At 57.2% G+C, this 15,182-nt stretch overlaps 5 protein-coding genes across 5 annotated transcripts; 4 read left to right on the top strand and 1 right to left on the bottom strand.

Annotated features, from left to right (window-relative positions):
- Positions 1-274: 274 nt before the first annotated feature.
- N657DRAFT_561936 (uncharacterized protein) lies at positions 275-3,482 on the top strand (the record flags this gene model as incomplete). The annotated part of the gene is made up of 3 exons (XM_062788095.1): positions 275-1,612; positions 1,694-2,934; positions 2,996-3,482. The coding sequence occupies 3 exons, from the start codon at positions 275-277 to the stop codon at positions 3,480-3,482; spliced, it is 3,066 nt and encodes a 1,021-aa protein (XP_062652116.1).
- A 1,423-nt stretch (positions 3,483-4,905) lies between these two features.
- N657DRAFT_638794 (uncharacterized protein) lies at positions 4,906-6,066 on the top strand. Its single transcript, XM_062791657.1, has 3 exons — positions 4,906-5,478; positions 5,579-5,777; positions 5,857-6,066. Exons 1-3 carry the CDS (start codon positions 5,361-5,363, stop codon positions 5,981-5,983), a joined length of 444 nt encoding a protein of 147 aa, XP_062652115.1. The 5' UTR covers positions 4,906-5,360; the 3' UTR covers positions 5,984-6,066.
- A 581-nt stretch (positions 6,067-6,647) lies between these two features.
- N657DRAFT_15846 (uncharacterized protein) lies at positions 6,648-7,231 on the top strand. Its single transcript, XM_062786005.1, has one exon. The coding sequence runs from the start codon at positions 6,752-6,754 to the stop codon at positions 7,058-7,060; it is 309 nt and encodes a 102-aa protein (XP_062652114.1). The 5' UTR covers positions 6,648-6,751; the 3' UTR covers positions 7,061-7,231.
- Positions 7,232-7,254: 23 nt separating this feature from the next.
- Positions 7,255-10,161, top strand: N657DRAFT_638793 (uncharacterized protein). Its single transcript, XM_062791656.1, has 2 exons — positions 7,255-9,059; positions 10,024-10,161. The coding sequence occupies exons 1-2, from the start codon at positions 7,403-7,405 to the stop codon at positions 10,041-10,043; spliced, it is 1,677 nt and encodes a 558-aa protein (XP_062652113.1). The 5' UTR covers positions 7,255-7,402; the 3' UTR covers positions 10,044-10,161.
- Positions 10,162-11,117: 956 nt separating this feature from the next.
- N657DRAFT_563713 (RIC1-domain-containing protein) lies at positions 11,118-14,624 on the bottom strand (the record flags this gene model as incomplete). Its single annotated transcript, XM_062788234.1, has 3 exons — positions 11,118-11,888; positions 11,951-14,125; positions 14,199-14,624. The coding sequence occupies 3 exons, from the start codon at positions 14,622-14,624 to the stop codon at positions 11,118-11,120; spliced, it is 3,372 nt and encodes a 1,123-aa protein (XP_062652112.1).
- Between the last annotated feature and the right edge of the window lie 558 nt (positions 14,625-15,182).

Below are 15,182 nucleotides of genomic sequence, written 5' to 3'. Positions count from 1 at the left end.
ACTAGCCGACAATCGCTCAACCCAAGCTGAAGCTCACTCCCGTGCCCTTCTCCTAGGCTTCGACGCCTTCAGCATTCCGTCAGTGCGGGGAGGTTGCGTTGGCCTCTCCGGACTTCGCCTGATATTGGCCAAGGATACGAAGGTCAGCAAGCCATTCACTGCTTCTCGATTCCTGATCGATTAGGGCTCGTACCCGCGGACGGCGAGACTGCTCTGTCCCCGTCGTGCACGCAGCGTCGTCTCCACAGCAGTTACATCAACCCCGACCACAAAAATGTCTGCCCCAACTTTCTCCTACGCGCAAGCCGCGCGAGGCCGGACCATGTCCCAGCCCAGCCCTCAAGAGACATCGAGCCCTGCTCCTTCGACGGCAGGTTCGCAAGGAAAAGACGACACCTCCACCGGCGCCACATCCGTCACAGCACCATCAGTTGCCTCCACCATCCCTGAAACTCGCGAAGCTGAGCAGGTGGCCCAGACTCAAACCGAGGGTGGGTTGGTAAAGCAAGACTCGGAGATCTCCGTTGCTGGTGCTGGTTCTTCTGCTGTGTCTGTCACAGAGCAGCCTAGCAAGACGGCTGAGGAGGGTAGCACGAAGGCGGCAGATGTTCGGACTCGGACCCGACCCCAGACACGAAGTGAGGATAAGGCATCTCGCTCGGCCAGCCGAACCTCCCGATTGAATGACGGCGCAGAAGGCAGGAAAGGCCGAAAGGGCAAGAAGAGCCGCACAGGCGAGAAGGATGCCCACAGCGACCAAAATCAAGAAGAGGATGCGGAAAAGGTGAAAGAGCCCCCAAAGCCGGTCATTCTCACAGAGGCCCCTCCGCCGGCTGTCAACCCCTGGGCCAAACGGATGGAGGCCCAGAAAGCGGCAGTCCAGACCAAGGTTGCTACGGATGGAGCGGCAGCAGACAGCGAGTTGAGGCAGAACTTCTCTCAGGAAGCGACAAACCCGCGCACAGCAATACCCAATGGCGTCGACGGGGACAAGTTGGCGGAGAAGAAGTCAGCCGATCAAGCGCCGCGCCGTAGTGCTCCCCGTGGCAGCCGTGCAGGGGACAAGGACGAGAAGAAACCGGTGACCCTACCACCAGTTGCGGATCCCACGTCATGGCCGGATCCCAAGTCTGCCGCCGAGCTGGAGCAGCCGGCCCGGAAACCGCATGAGAAGGCCGATACGACCGAAAAGGACAGCCATGATGAGGCTGGGCCGACACGTAAGAAGACGTGGGAGAAGCTTGAGATTGTTCACACTGTCGTCTTCGAGACCCAACTACCGCCGCTTCGTACATCGAAGCCTCGAACTGGTGCTCCGCGCGGCGGACGTGATTCGGGCTCAATGAGAGGCAACCAACCTGCTGCTGGTCCGCAACCCGCGGCCGCCCCGGTGAGCGACAAAGCACCTTCTCCTGGAGGGTCCACTGGTCCGAAGAACACAACCACTCGCCCCCGTGAGAGTAGCGTTCCTTCTCGCGGAGCTCCTCACCCTCAGCCACCCCATCCTTCGAAGCGCGCCTCAATTGATGCAGTCTCGCGCGACCAGCGCAAGCCATTTGTGCCGGCGAGCACAGCAGAACAGGGTCGGGATACGAGCCTCGATGCTTCTTCTGTAAGTCTGACGGTCAAACATGCTGCCATGCGCCCTTTTCCGCATTGGCTATCCCATGATCAAATACTAACAAGGATGCAGTCGTCGAAGAGGGCCAGCGCGACAAGAGACATCCGGATGGAGAACGGCACTCTGGGGGTTGAGAGCGGCCAAGCTGCAAGCCGGATCCAGGAGCGGAGCAACTTCCAGACCCGGGGCGACTTCGCCAAAGATGTCGCGCACGGTCAGCAGCAGTATTCTGCACGCGACGGCCGTCCCGAGCGTGGTCGCGGTGGCGGTTATCGTGGCCGTGGGGGCCACAACAGCTCCTCTCTTCCGTCTTCATCGTACGGTCTCAACGGTCACTACGCCCCCAACGGCTTCCAGTCCCGTCAAGGCCCCAGTGCCCACAGCCCCCCGGCTTTCTCCAGCCAGTTCCCGACGTCTTTTGGTCACCCATCAAGAGGCAGGGGAAACAAGTGGGCTGGCTCTGGCCAGTCAGCCGGACGTAATAACGCCGGTGCCACGGGGTACCCCCCTAAAATCACCCCCGTGAACGACTTCGCGGTCGGTCAATATCCTCCGTTCATGTATTCGCCAGTCTTCGATGCCTCGATCCCCATGCTCAGGTCCCAGGTCGAGTACTACCTGTCCGTGGAGAACCTTTGCAAGGATTATTATCTCCGCCAGCACATGGACGGCCAGGGCTTTGTTCACCTTGCGACCATTGCTGGATTTAAGCGCATCAAGGCTGTCACTGAGGATATGGAACTGGTTCGTCTGGCCTGCTCACTTTCTGATCAAATCGAGTTTGGTGTTGGCGATGACGGCATCGAGCGGCTGCGGCCCCGCGAGAAGTGGCAGCCCTTTGTCCTGCCTGTCAGCGAGCGGGCTGAGCCTTATCGCAACGATGGTCCGGCGAACTGGACTCCATACGCCAGGCCTGAGACACAATACGTCGCCCCATTTCCTGGTCCCATTGTCCCCCAGCAGTACCCCCCTGCCGCTGCTGGCTTCCCGGCGTTTGCCGATGAGCAGATGTTCCCGCCGCCTTACGTCAACGGGGCTGTCTACGACCCCGCAGTCAACGGTGTCGCCGTGAATGGCGTCCACCATGGCCATGAGACCAGGCTGTCTGCGGGCGTTCCGGAATACGCGCCGCCCCAGTCTCCTGTAACTCTGGAGAGCATGACCAATTTCCCAGACTCACTGGTGGAGAATCTGATGGTAGTCTTGAGCTACGACGACAAGGGCGATGCCGGATCGTCTGATGCTGCCGGTGTGGCAGGCTATGTTTCCCATACCGGCCAAAATGGCGTCGCCGGCTCACCCGAGGCCGAAAGGTAATTACCATGTCAATTTTGATTCACCGCCTCACAATGGACAGGTCTAACATTGCGGCAGCGTCAATACGGAGCCAGCAACCGATTCTGCCAGCGCTGAACCCTCCAGCCATTCGGATCGATCTGAACGCGGGATCGTTTGGGTTGATGGACAAGCATCTGCGTCCACCAAGGAACAAAAGCTGCGCAGGCCATATAGCGAGATCCGCCAGGCGGCTCTTGAGCAACGCCAGAATGCGAAGGCTGGCGAGACTCCCCGAGAAATGCAGAAGCTCTACAAGTTCTGGTCGCAGATGCTCCTCAACGACTTCAACGCCAAGGTCTACCAGGAGTTCAGGAATTTCGCTCTTGAAGACGCGTCGCGCGAGGCACCTTCCAAGTATGGGTTGAAATACCTCCTCGAGTTCTACGACCGGCTTCTGCTCAAAACGAACACTCGCAAGCCCTGGCCTCAGGACCGCGCGGTGCCTGAGATCTTCACGGCTCACTTGAATGAGGCCGTCGAGCTGAACAACAAGCTTGACGGGAAGGAGGTAGCCGCCATTTGAACTTGGCGAGCTTGTCATGGCATGACCAGTGGTTTCAGACTGCTCATGATGCCAGTGGCAACACCAAGCATCACACTCTGTTTGGACGTCTTTCCCAGCCGACGAGGCGACTTCCTTCTTGATCCGCCGAAAGTCTGAGGCATACCCTTTACTACACGAAATGGCTATTAACCCGGGATCTGGAGATAGCCGACAATACCCTTATTTATCTCCGTTTTGGTCTCGGATCTGTTTTCGGCGAGCGGTTGCATATCATGAGGGACAACACTCGACAACCAAGCTTCCAGGGGCTAACTGAAGAACAAATCGGTGCGACAACGGCGGGTTGCTGTGTCGGAGTTCTGTTTGCTGCCGGCTGGCCTTCGTCTTCCATCTATTTGATGGTCGGGTGCGCTTTAGCAGCGCTACTTGAATTTGTGCTATTGGGCGCCAATTTTTCGAGTTTCCTTTTCTTCGGAGTCGGTTTGCATCATTAAGGAGGGCAGAAGGACAGATGGGACGGCGTTTATGAACAGCAGCGAGAATTGAAGGATGATGGGTCGCGGGAGGAGCGACTGCTTGGACGTCGACGAAGTCTATTGCACGACCTGTTCTGGAGGCGATAATTTTTTTTCTGGCTTCTTGCGATTTTGTCACCGATCTTGGGTTCCATAAGCTCGACATATTCCCCTTGCATGACACCGCGGCGTTCATCGATTTGCGACCAGCACCCTCCCACCATCTCTTCGGCCATTGCGCAGGCAGGGGGAGAATTCGGCAAGGATCGTTGTGCTACCTCCCTTGGGCCGAAACGCCTGGCTCATGGCATGCCGGAGTCATGAGTTGCCATATCCTTGCGGAGGATGTTGCGCCAGTTCACATCTACGGGAGAAAACAAATGTCGGGTTACGAGCAGGTCTAAGGTTCGCCCAGGGCGGAAGAGCGGCTGGACGCGACGGCTTAGCGATTGCTGTTGCATCTACTGGGGTGGACGAGGACGAAAGTCGCTGCTCTTTTATTTCATGAATGACGGTGTCGAGGGACAAAAGGGGTGGCGACATGAGCGTTCACTCGACGACGTTTTAGACCTGATACTCTGCTCTCCGGAACCTCGGTCCACCGTAGGCAGTGCCGAATTTCGGTTGTCTTTGCGGAAGATAAAAGCGTTTGGGTTTTGTAAAGTGTATAAATAGTCAACAAAAAACCAAAAAGGAAACCCGTTGCTTTGCGTTGTACTGCTGTCATATTAAAGGTACCTTATAGCCAGCTTCACTGGTCCACGTAAAGTACTGTACGGATAACGTAAGTTACCCATTGGGGGTCTCACTCCATGTAATAATGGGGCCGCTTGGCACCAACACACACTTCAGCTCGACAACCGACGTTTTGAGTCGCTTTCCCCCCTCGAACAGGTTTTCTCCATCCTGCACACATTCCCAATCTTACTACTCCCTGACGGCTCCCTTTGTCTCAGCGCCGACATGCCGTGGGTACTCTGACCGACTTGTTCTCAATCACGACTTAGGGGCGTGTGACAGCAGCATTATGTCGGAAGAGAGTGAGATGGACAAGGCCTACATCCGAGCCACAGTCACATGCCGATAACGATTTCTGGCCTTAGACACCGGAGAGGTACGGAGGGACCACGACCGCAATCTGCTCGGCAACATTCACTGTCCGGCAGCATTTCATGGTTGATCTACTGCTAGAGGCTTTTGAAAATTGAGGATATACTAGATCTTCAACCACAACAACCCCCGGCCGTCGGTTTATTGTGCTGTCTGGATCGAGGAAGTCATCAATTTTTGTCCCTGGACCGTGTTCAACACGTACACACCCACCTGGACTTCTGCTTTGATTTTCTCCAATTTACCTAACACCTCTTTACGTGGAGGCAAGATGGTAACCCCTACAACCGGGTCCAAGGTTCCCAGACCGCCAGCGAACCCACTGTCAGAGGAGCGAGACAAGCCGCGGCTCACGGACGCAGAAAAGAAGAGGAACCATATCGCCTCTGGTGAGCAACAGCAGCTGCTTCTGCAGCTCCAGTCCACGTTACCAAAACAATCCTCGAAGTTGGTGGGTTCCCTTGCTGACTTTGTGCTAAAACTTTACAGAACAGAAGCGGCGCCAGGCCATCCGGCTGGGCTTCGACCGGCTGAGCGAGATCGTGCCCGGGTATCGGGGCCAGGCCCGGTCCGAGGGCCTCGTGCTCAACGGCACGGCCGAGTACATCCGCAAGCTGGCGCAGGAGCGGCGCGAGCTGCTCGAGGCGTGCGACGCGAACGGCGTCGCGGTCGACGACGAGATGAGAAAGTGAGTTGAGCACTCTTCCTCCCTTCAATAAATTTGTGTAGTATGTCTGATTGTATTTTCATTTCTTTGAGTCATGTAGGGCGATAGACAAGTTCCCCTGGGAATGGATAGATGGCTTGCTTATGGAGAAGAGCGGTGCCGAGGGCAGTGAGGTGCCCGAAGGCAGCGAGCCTCCGGAGGGCAGCGAGCCTGCCGATGGCGGGTGATAGCTGATTATGGAGTACGGCTCTGTCGTTCACGGTTCGCGCGGAAGAGACGGGAGCATGGAATGCTAGGAAATATTGGCTGGTTTCGGATACCCACATCTTCTACATGACTATGTTATCGGAGTTTTGCACAATGTCGCCTGAATAGAGAGGAAGCCCAGTTCCCGTTGCTTACTCATGGTGTGTCGCGGTTCCCGGACTGCCAGCGTGATGACTACATGTCGTAGTCCACAATAGTAATCCAGGTGCTTTATACAAAAGCCTGCAATGTAATCAGCTGTGCTCACTCTGTTATTTGCCTCTTGTCTCTGAATAGTTTCGAGATGTCGAAGCCTTGAGTCCAGGGGGGAGGGGAGTTGTGTGGCTGGCGTGCGTTGATGACATCATCGGGAGCATGGGATGCTGTGGCTAGTGGCCTTGCCCGTAATCCTGTACGCTCTGAGGGGGCCTGTGGGCGTCGCACACCATGTCCGCCCTGTGCCCGGCCTCGCCGGCAAGACTGTCTCACAGTCGGCGCATGGGCGCGGTCACGCCGGTTCCCGGTCTCCCAAGCATTTTGAGTGGGTGGCATTTTCCGCATTTCCTCACCCACAGCAAAGGTGTGCAATACTACGAAGAATTCGAGTCTTGATGCTATGAGACCTCACCGTTGAAAGTGGGTTTTGTTCTGTGATTTGAGGCCGAGCCTGCTGCCTACCTGCCCTTGGCTTCACCCAACAAACTTTGGAAGCGAAATGTGCCCTATTTAAGCGTACATTACGGCATGCGATGGCCAGATGTTGTGCCCAACGCCGTATGACGAAGCTTCCCAAGGCCGCCGCTTGTGGGCAGCGTCCTCCCGAACGTCTCAGCTTGCAACCGCAGCGGCCGCCCGGCCCAACAGCCTTGTCGAGTTCCAGGATGACCCAGCTTCCGCGCGAAAGAGAAAACAGTCAGTCAGTCAGGCCTCCACGATCTGGGGGACGCATTGTGTGCTCATTTTTTGTTGATGCTTCATTATGCGCTGTTCAGCTCGTTCCATTAGAGTGGAATGCACATCGTTCGTCTCATCATTCAGGTAGTGGGCAGTGCTGTTGACATCAGATGAGCCAGGTACTGCAGGTGCCCACTTCACTCTCACCAGGCCTGCTCACCTTGCCCCTCCCCCTCCAAGACCCCTGCTTGCCATTAGGATTCGGCCCCGCTCTGAGCCCTCCGTTCCCAGGCAGCACCCCAACTTTGCCAAAGCCTGCTGACCTCACTTCTCACCCGGCTCTTTCCTTGACCTTTCCCCTGTTTTCAGAAAGCCGAAGGCCAAGAAGTGCCTAGTCAGCGTCGCAAAACCAAACAACCAACTCGAGAGAAAAAAGGAAGAGAACAGATCAGTCACACCAAAGACTTGGTTTGATCGATCGCCGTCTATCCCAAGGCCATCCGGTGATGGCGTCGTACGACCCCTATGACGCACCCCACCGGGAGCGCACCACCAAGCGCTACTACCGGGAAGAGCGCCGCGAGGAACGCGATCCGCGCTACTACGAATCGCGCGAGACGCTCCATGTCTTGCCGTCGCGCGATCTCGTCCCCAGGCCCCGCGAGGATAGCGACCTCTCGGTCGAGGAGATCCGCCGCGATTTCCTGCCCCCGGGCTACTCGCCCAGGGATATGCGCCGCGCCCGGTCTTCCGACCCCGGGTATCACGACGACTACTACGATGACCGCCGCTCCCACTACAGCCGGGACCGTGACTATGACGACTACGACCACAAGCCGCGCGGGAAGGCCGCGGCCGCCATCTACGAAGAAGAGCGCAAGAAGAAGGCCCGCATGCTGTCCAAGCAAGAGCAGATCATCGCCGCTGTGACCGGCGCAGCCCTTGCCATCGGTGGAAAGGAGCTCTACGACCGCCGCGCGGCTAAGGAACATGGATCTGAGGTTGAACGGAACCTTTTGGCCTCAGCAGCGCTCGGGGCCGCTGGCGCCTTTGCCGGCTACCAGGGCACAGAGTTTTACAACAAGCACAAGGAAAAGGAGGAGAAGAAGGCCATTGCCAAGTACGGCTACTACTCGGACGACGATGAGACCCCCAAGGAGAAGAAGGGCCACAAGAACTTCCTGGAAAGCGCTCTCGCTGCCGCCGGTCTTGGCGGCGCTGTCAAGGCTTTGACGGGTGGCAAGGACGACAGGTCCGACACCAGGAGCCGCCGCAGCAGCCGCTCTCGCTCCCGTTCCAGGTCCCGTTCTACCTCCCGGTCTCGAGACAGGGCTAGAGACAGGGGCGGCAAGAGTGATGGAGCCGGTAAGGTCCAGAAGGCTGCCATGGCCTCCCTCATTGCTGGCGCTACTGAGGCCTTCCGCATCTCCAAACAGCCAGGCTCGTGGAAAGGCGAAAAGGCCAAGCGCATTCTGACCGCCGCTGCCGGTGCCGCTACCCTCGACGCAGCCCAGGACACGGAGAAGGCGGGCAGCAAGCTTGGCCTGGCCGAGGCCGTCGTCGGTGGTCTCCTTGGAAACCGTGTCATCAACGGCTCCAAAAAGAATATCGAGATGGACGAGAAGACAGGCCGGTCCCGGTCCCGGTCTCGCGCTCGCTCCAAGGATGGCGGCGGTGGTGCGAGCGGGCTGGCCGCCCTTGCGACCGCTGGCCTGGGCGCGTTTGCAGGAAAGAAGATTTTGGACAACCGCGAGCGGTCTAGGTCCCGGCGCCGAAGCGTAGACTCGCGCGACAGCCGTGATCATTCACCCGACCATCATCACCGCAGCCGGAGCCGGAGCGTTGTGGACTCTGCCCGCAGGCGTCTCGCCAAGGTGGGCATCGGCAACGGCCCCGAAGACGATGATCGGGATCGCCGCGACCGTAGGCGCGACTATGATGACTACGAAGACTCTGGCCGTTCTCGCCGACACCGCGACGATTACGATGACTACGACAGCAGGGACCGTTCTCGCGACCGACACAGGCGGGACGACTATGATGATGACCGCTCGCACCGCGGCGGCGGCGGACGGGACCGTTCTCGCCACAGACGAGGCTCGGTGTCCTCGGACGACTTGGGCGATTCAGAAGATGACAAGAAGCGAGGCAAGAAACTGAGAGGTAAGCAAATCATCACCACGGGTTTGGCTGCCGTGGCGACCATCCACGCGGCCCACAGTGTCTACCAGAGCATGGAGAAGCGCCAGCTGCGGCAAAAGGCCCTTCGAGAAGGGAAGATAAGTACCGATCAAGCCGAGAAGCTCAAAAAGAAGGCTCTTCTTCAGGACGCCGCTGCCGTTGGCATCGCGGCGCTCGGGATCAAGGGCGCCATCTCCGAGGTCAAGGAAGCAAACGAGCTGAGGCACGAGATGCGTCAGTGGAAGCTTGAAAAGGAGGAGAGACACAGACGGCGTCTTGAGAGACAGAAGCTCTTGGGCATAGGCAGTGGTGATCATGGCACCGATCAGCTCGGCAGACGCAGGGCTGACACTTGGTCCTCGGCAGCTCCACCAGGGGCCGACCGGTACGACGATGGGCCCCGTTACGTCGATGGGAACCCATACGCCGCTATACTACCTGCCGGGTCATCGACAGGAGGTAGCAAAGGGTAAATATCCCATCAACCTCGCAATCCACCGAGCCATGTGCAACCAGATCACGACGTTGCACAAGAGATCGCACCTCTTCCGATTAAGATACCCACTGCACTTTCAGCACCACTGCATCTATCCGCTGTGCCATGCACATAAGCACAAACACTCCCAACCGCCAGCATGGCCGGAGTCAGCTGTACCGACACTCGACACCACCACTCCGCATACTGGGATTACTTGTTGCCAACACACTCAGATGGGACAAATGAACTCCTACTCAGATGGCAGCTGGTGGGACTCGAGGTCGTTGTGCGTCTCGAGCTCGCTCGGATGGCTCAGCATTATGTTCCCGGCTCCCGACGCGCTCCATGTTCTTGGTCCTGGCGCTGCCCGGCTTTTCTCCCCTCCCCTTATCCGTTCACACTACCCTCATAGGCTTCTCCTTCCTTTGAACGAATCTCATCCTAATTAATCTTTTTCGCACGTGATAGACGACCGACGCCGCCATTAAAATCAAGGAACTGATTGAGGGAAGCCAACGGGCAAAAGGGGCTTCGCAATCGACCAACATGATCAACCTCTGCAGACGGACAAGGGCGAGGACATCCGCCGGGAAGCTTACTCAGGCGCCGCGAGCTGAGTGAGCCCGACCACGGCAAAACAAGGCTCATATTTGAACGAGAAGCGGACACGGCAAACCTACTGGATTGAAGCGCAAGAAACCGTCCCTGGCCTTTGATCTCCGCTGTCAGCCTCTCCCTTCATTCAGCTGATTTGTCGTTCCACGGCTTCTTTGGTTTCGCTTATCTGGGTTCTTTTGGTTGTTCTACCACTCCAGCGGCTAGGCAAACGCAAAGTTGGATGATACCTCGGTCTCACGTTCATTCGATGTACTTGGATCTCGCGCAGCAAGCAAGCAGCATCTAGCGATTGATGATGGGAATGGGGATATCGGCAGTCGGGCGTGGTTCGGTCAGTTTATGCTGGGCTGATTCATTGATTTTGATGACTTGTTCTTCTCGTTTACATCCTCCTGCTCATGTTTCTCCTTTTTTTTTCCCTTGGACGAGGATACGACCTTGGTGGGAAGATCTGTGATGATGTTATGTAGCAGCAATGACAATTGATGGTTTCTGGTTTCTTTGGATAAATCACAATCTTAATCCAGTCTCGCAAGCTAGTACATAGGATAAGGGTGCCTCGGCGTACAACCTGGAAGTACTTCGTCACAGAGCCATGAGCTTTTTGTACTTGCTCACTTTGACCTTCAAGCAAATGAAGAAGAACTCAACTCCATTGAAGCAATTCCTGGCAGGGAAGACCCCAAAGTTAGAGAGCAGGATCTACTTCTCCTGGGTACAGTACGTAACACGGTCCAAAGGGTTTATCACAGATACAGCGGGATTTCAACATGCCTTCTCCCTTGACGTTCTGTTGTTCCCCTGTGGGCTTGCTCTTGCATGGGCATCCCTCAACGCGGATGGATGGTAAATGGCGTGCTCTGTGGCTCTCAATCCAACACGTCCATATCATCCAAACGATCATTTTCCACTTAGTCCATCTCTTCCTGTGGTAGACAAGCCCGCTATGAATAGTCCTCTTTGGTTTCCGAGCGGGCATTGCTGGTAAAGCTACCCGCCTCACTAGCCGTCCGTCCCTCCGCCTCCGAATCGCTCCCCGCTATCCGCCCGAGGCCGCCTCCCGCTGAGCCATTGCCAAGGCACGGGTAGCCGCCTGGCAACGGAATCTCGAGTCTCGTCATGAATCCATTCCTGACGGACCCTTCATCGGCATCACGGCCTAGATTCGCTCCTCGGGCCTTTACCATGTCCATGGCTTCGCGCAGAGTATCTCCGCTCTCATCGAGCGCCGCCAGGAACCGCGCCAACTCCTTGCACAAGTCCCAATGCTCCTCGCGCATGGCACGGCTCAGGAGCCGCACGCTCTGCTCGCTCGCCGTCGCTAGCTCGTCAAACGTGTGGAGAATCAAGAGATAGCCCCCTGCCGTCTTGAGGCTACCACGCTGCAGGCTTTCCTCAAACAGTTCTTGCGGCGGAGGGAGATAGGCAAACAGGGTGCGCCAGGAGCGGACCTCGGTTTTGCGCGTGCACTGAACGACGATGTCGAGGTACTGTCTGAAGGATGAGAGGAGGGACAGCACGCGTGGGAGGATGGCGTGCTCGGGCGCAGGGGTTGGATTCGCATCTACCTCCTCGTCCAAGACGTGGTGCAGAAGGATCTCAAGGCCATGGGCAAAATACTCCAGATGTTCGTACTCCTGCGCGAGTCGCAAAGCCTCGGCGGATCTGTTCGCACCGAGATAGAAGCGCAATATATCGGGGAAGAAGAGGTGGGTCTGCAACACACTTGTTAGTATCCCGACAATACGACTGCAGAAGGGGTATCATTCTGGCTTACCCTGATGGAAAATCGGAAAAAAGAAAAGCTAATGTCGCGGCGTTGTATGAGGTCCGGCTCCACGCCGAGCACGATGGCTTTTGGCAGCAGGACGGAGAGGGGGTAGAAGTCTAGAGGAACGGGGACCATGGCAGGCAACTCCCGTGAATGTTCTCCCGAGATTGCCCTCATGACAGGCTCAACGTCTGGCCATGCCTTCAGCTCGCCTCCATCAAATAACCAGAGCGAGTCTTCCAGGTTCCCGCTTCCCGTGCCGGTGGCCGCCTGGAGGAGCTGTTGTGTCGTAGATTCCAGGGTTTGTGGCCGGTCTCTCATGCTGAGATAATACTCGACGTTATTGGCGATGACACGCATGTCGTATTTCAGATTACCTTCGCTGACCGAGGGTCGGAGGAGGACCAGTTTCCCGTCCACCAAGAACAGAACAGATGCATGGGCTACGTCTTGAGACGGATCGCCCTCCAAAAGTTGTTGGTCTGGCAGGATCCAACTGAGGCCCCTCACCCTTGCAGGAGACCTGACGATGCCATGGAAAGCTATGTGGCCCACCTCGATCAGCTTGATGGAGCCTGTCACGGAGGCAAAAATGTAATGATAAAGGAGGTTGTCGTAGGTGTACACCAGCAACGAGTCTTCGCCAGTCGAGGTGACCAAGACAACTGGCGCCGTCATGGGCTGTGTGTATGCTACAGTACCGTCGAGCGCTGCCTCACGGGAGTATAGCCGCAACTCAAACGACCTATTAGCTTCCACGGCGGCTACCAGAATATTCTGGTACCAGCACATACCCCCTTTGACCTGAAACTCGTTCTCCAGGGCGTCGTTGGCGAACGTCTTCCAACGGCCGCTATTGACGCTGTAATGAGCCAGGCCCCTCTTGCCAGCCACGGCCACGTATCTGCCATCTGCTGATATCGCGGTACATCGTACGGGCCACTGGTTCCAGAGGTAAACGGCGGGAATGCGGGTTGTATGCCAGAGCGAGGGCTCGGCTGAGATGGATGTGAGATCCGGTAGGTCGTAGCCCCTGTACACCATTACGCTCGACGAGCTCTGGAGCACGGTCCGGAACAAATTCGCCGAGTTGTAGCACCCTGTGACGGCACTCCGCGCCATCTCGAGCAGCCACACTGCTTCATGAGCTCTGCTGACCAGGAGAAGATCGCATGTCCCTCCCAGCCAGGCGGCATCAAGCACGCCCGAGAGCCATTCTTCGCCATTAGCAGACGAGCTCGTAGGGTCCGTCTGGAAGGTGTTGCTCAGTGGCTTCCCATAAACGCTCCAAATCGCCCATCCCTTCTCAAACCCTGCGAAGAGGCAGTAGCCGTCAGGGGAATAGCTGAGCGTGCTGATATTCCCAGACGCGGCGATGGAGACGGGCAAGCTGTGGACGTGGGAGGCAGGGATATTGCCCGAGTAGTCCCTTGCTGAGTAGACGCGAACGCTGCCGTCGGCGCACCCAACCGCGATGAGCGAGAATCGGGCGTTGATCACGCACCGAATAGCTCGGTCGTAGTCGCCTTGAGGCGTGTGGAAGCAGTGACCCTTGAAGAGCTTCTTGGGGCCAGCTGGCTCATTCGAGCCGCTGCCGTGGTGGCCAGGCATCAATCGCTGTACCGCATAAGCTCTCCCATCGCTCGTAATCCAGGTTGAGAGATTCATGGGCCTGTCGTGGGTCATCTCCTTGACCGTGACCTTCTTCTCGACCCAGCTCATCCGACTAAGCAATTCAGTGCTCGTCTGGCTGCCCAAGCTGTCGGGAGCCCAGCGAATGCACTGGACAGCAGCCGGCTTGCGGGTGGCCACGACCAATTCGTCGTCCAGGGCCAATGCACTTTCGATGCCCGCATCCACCTTGATCACCATCCGGAAGCGGACACTGACATCCCTCACCCCCGGACCTTCGCCGGGTCCCCACATGATCTGGTCGGGAGCAGCGTGGCCAGGGTCTCCGGCATGGCTCTGGCGTCTCCGCTGGACGTTGGTGTGGTTGGCGAAGTGCGGACGGTAGACACGAGCTTCTGGATCGGTGGCAAGGGAGTATGTTATCAGATAGCCCAAACTCGTATGAAGGACGAGGATCGCCGAGTCGGGCCGGAGCAGCAGGTTGCTATTGGTGCCGTAAGTCTCGAGGGACGCATCGGAACGGACGACGACGGAAAGGACAACGGTCGGCTAGGAGACAGGTCAGAAGACAAAGAATGGACACGACGATGAAGCGTAGGGGAAGGGGGAAGTGCTAGCACACCTTTGCCTGCCAGATGGTCATGGATGTTGCTGTGATAACGGCAAAGATGTGGCCAGCGCGAATCACACGAAGCGCAAGGATGGGTTCGTGGAGTGGGATGCTGGCAGGAGCAGGGCCCGGCGAGTGTTTGGGGGTGTCCTCATCGAAATAGTCTTGTTCGACAGGTTTGATGCCAGGAGTCACGGGAGTTATCGGTGTCACCGGAGTGAGAGGGGCTGTTGGGGGAGGGGCTGCCGACGAGGAGCGCGGGCCGTCTTGGAGCGCAGCGGAGGTCGGAGACAGAAGCGAATTCCTGTCGAGTGTTGGCTCGCGTGGCCCAGCGGCAACGGAGGGAGGGAGGTCATCGTGGAAGGCGATTTGTAGCGGGCCTGGTTGGTGGGAGCTGCTTGTCGCATAGATTCGCGGAGTCCCAAGCGGCCAGTACATGGCTCTCTCTGAACCCGGTTCCTTCAAGGCGGCTTCATGCGCGCATCGGCAAGCTGCTTGAAATTGCTCAATTTTCGGTGTCAATTCATGTCGATGTTTCGCTCTCGTTCAAGTGTCGTTGACGTAGCCGCATTGATATCAAGGTGGTGTCGGGTAGCCGGTGCAGTATCCCAATAGCAACTGTCTGCTGCATGTATGACATCTAAGCCTCGTGAGAGACCTTCCCGTCCTGAGCCAGGCAGTGGAAGGTGCCGCCGCAATTGAAATCTCCAGCCCCCTGACCTGTCCAGCATCGGACCTTGGCAGCCAAAAGTTGGCACCAATCTTACTGCATGGCCCGTGCTCAGCAATAGCTGTAGCGACCGGCGTCCATTTCGGGATCACCTCAGCTGCATGGCAACTCATGGAATTTCACCCGGCGCCAACCTCAAAGTAACTCATAGCACGACGGGAGTGAACGGCTCCAGCATCTTGTTCTTGATTTGCTTCCAAACAAGGCCATACATACCTATCTTGAGACGACCTGATTCCGAAATCTGACACGCTGCTGCAAAACAT

The sequence above is a fragment of the Parathielavia appendiculata genome (genome assembly GCF_033297405.1).
Source record: "Parathielavia appendiculata strain CBS 731.68 unplaced genomic scaffold N657scaffold_1, whole genome shotgun sequence".
NCBI classification, from domain to species: Eukaryota; Fungi; Ascomycota; class Sordariomycetes; order Sordariales; family Chaetomiaceae; genus Parathielavia; species Parathielavia appendiculata.
Note: the sequence above shows the minus strand (reverse complement) of the source record. Positions and strands in the feature narration are given on the sequence as shown.

Excerpts from the sequence above, each read along its gene's own strand:
- N657DRAFT_638794 (XM_062791657.1), top strand. The coding sequence starts at position 5,361 with ATGGTAACCCCTACAACCGGGTCCAAGGTTCCCAGACCGCCAGCGAAC. Across the intron at positions 5,479-5,578 it reads GAGGAACCATATCGCCTCTG|AACAGAAGCGGCGCCAGGCC; the intron begins GTGAGCAACAGC and ends AAAACTTTACAG. Across the intron at positions 5,778-5,856 it reads GTCGACGACGAGATGAGAAA|GGCGATAGACAAGTTCCCCT; the intron begins GTGAGTTGAGCA and ends TGAGTCATGTAG.
- N657DRAFT_15846 (XM_062786005.1), top strand. The coding sequence starts at position 6,752 with ATGGCCAGATGTTGTGCCCAACGCCGTATGACGAAGCTTCCCAAGGCC.
- N657DRAFT_638793 (XM_062791656.1), top strand. The coding sequence starts at position 7,403 with ATGGCGTCGTACGACCCCTATGACGCACCCCACCGGGAGCGCACCACC. Across the intron at positions 9,060-10,023 it reads GCGAGGCAAGAAACTGAGAG|ACGACCGACGCCGCCATTAA; the intron begins GTAAGCAAATCA and ends CGCACGTGATAG.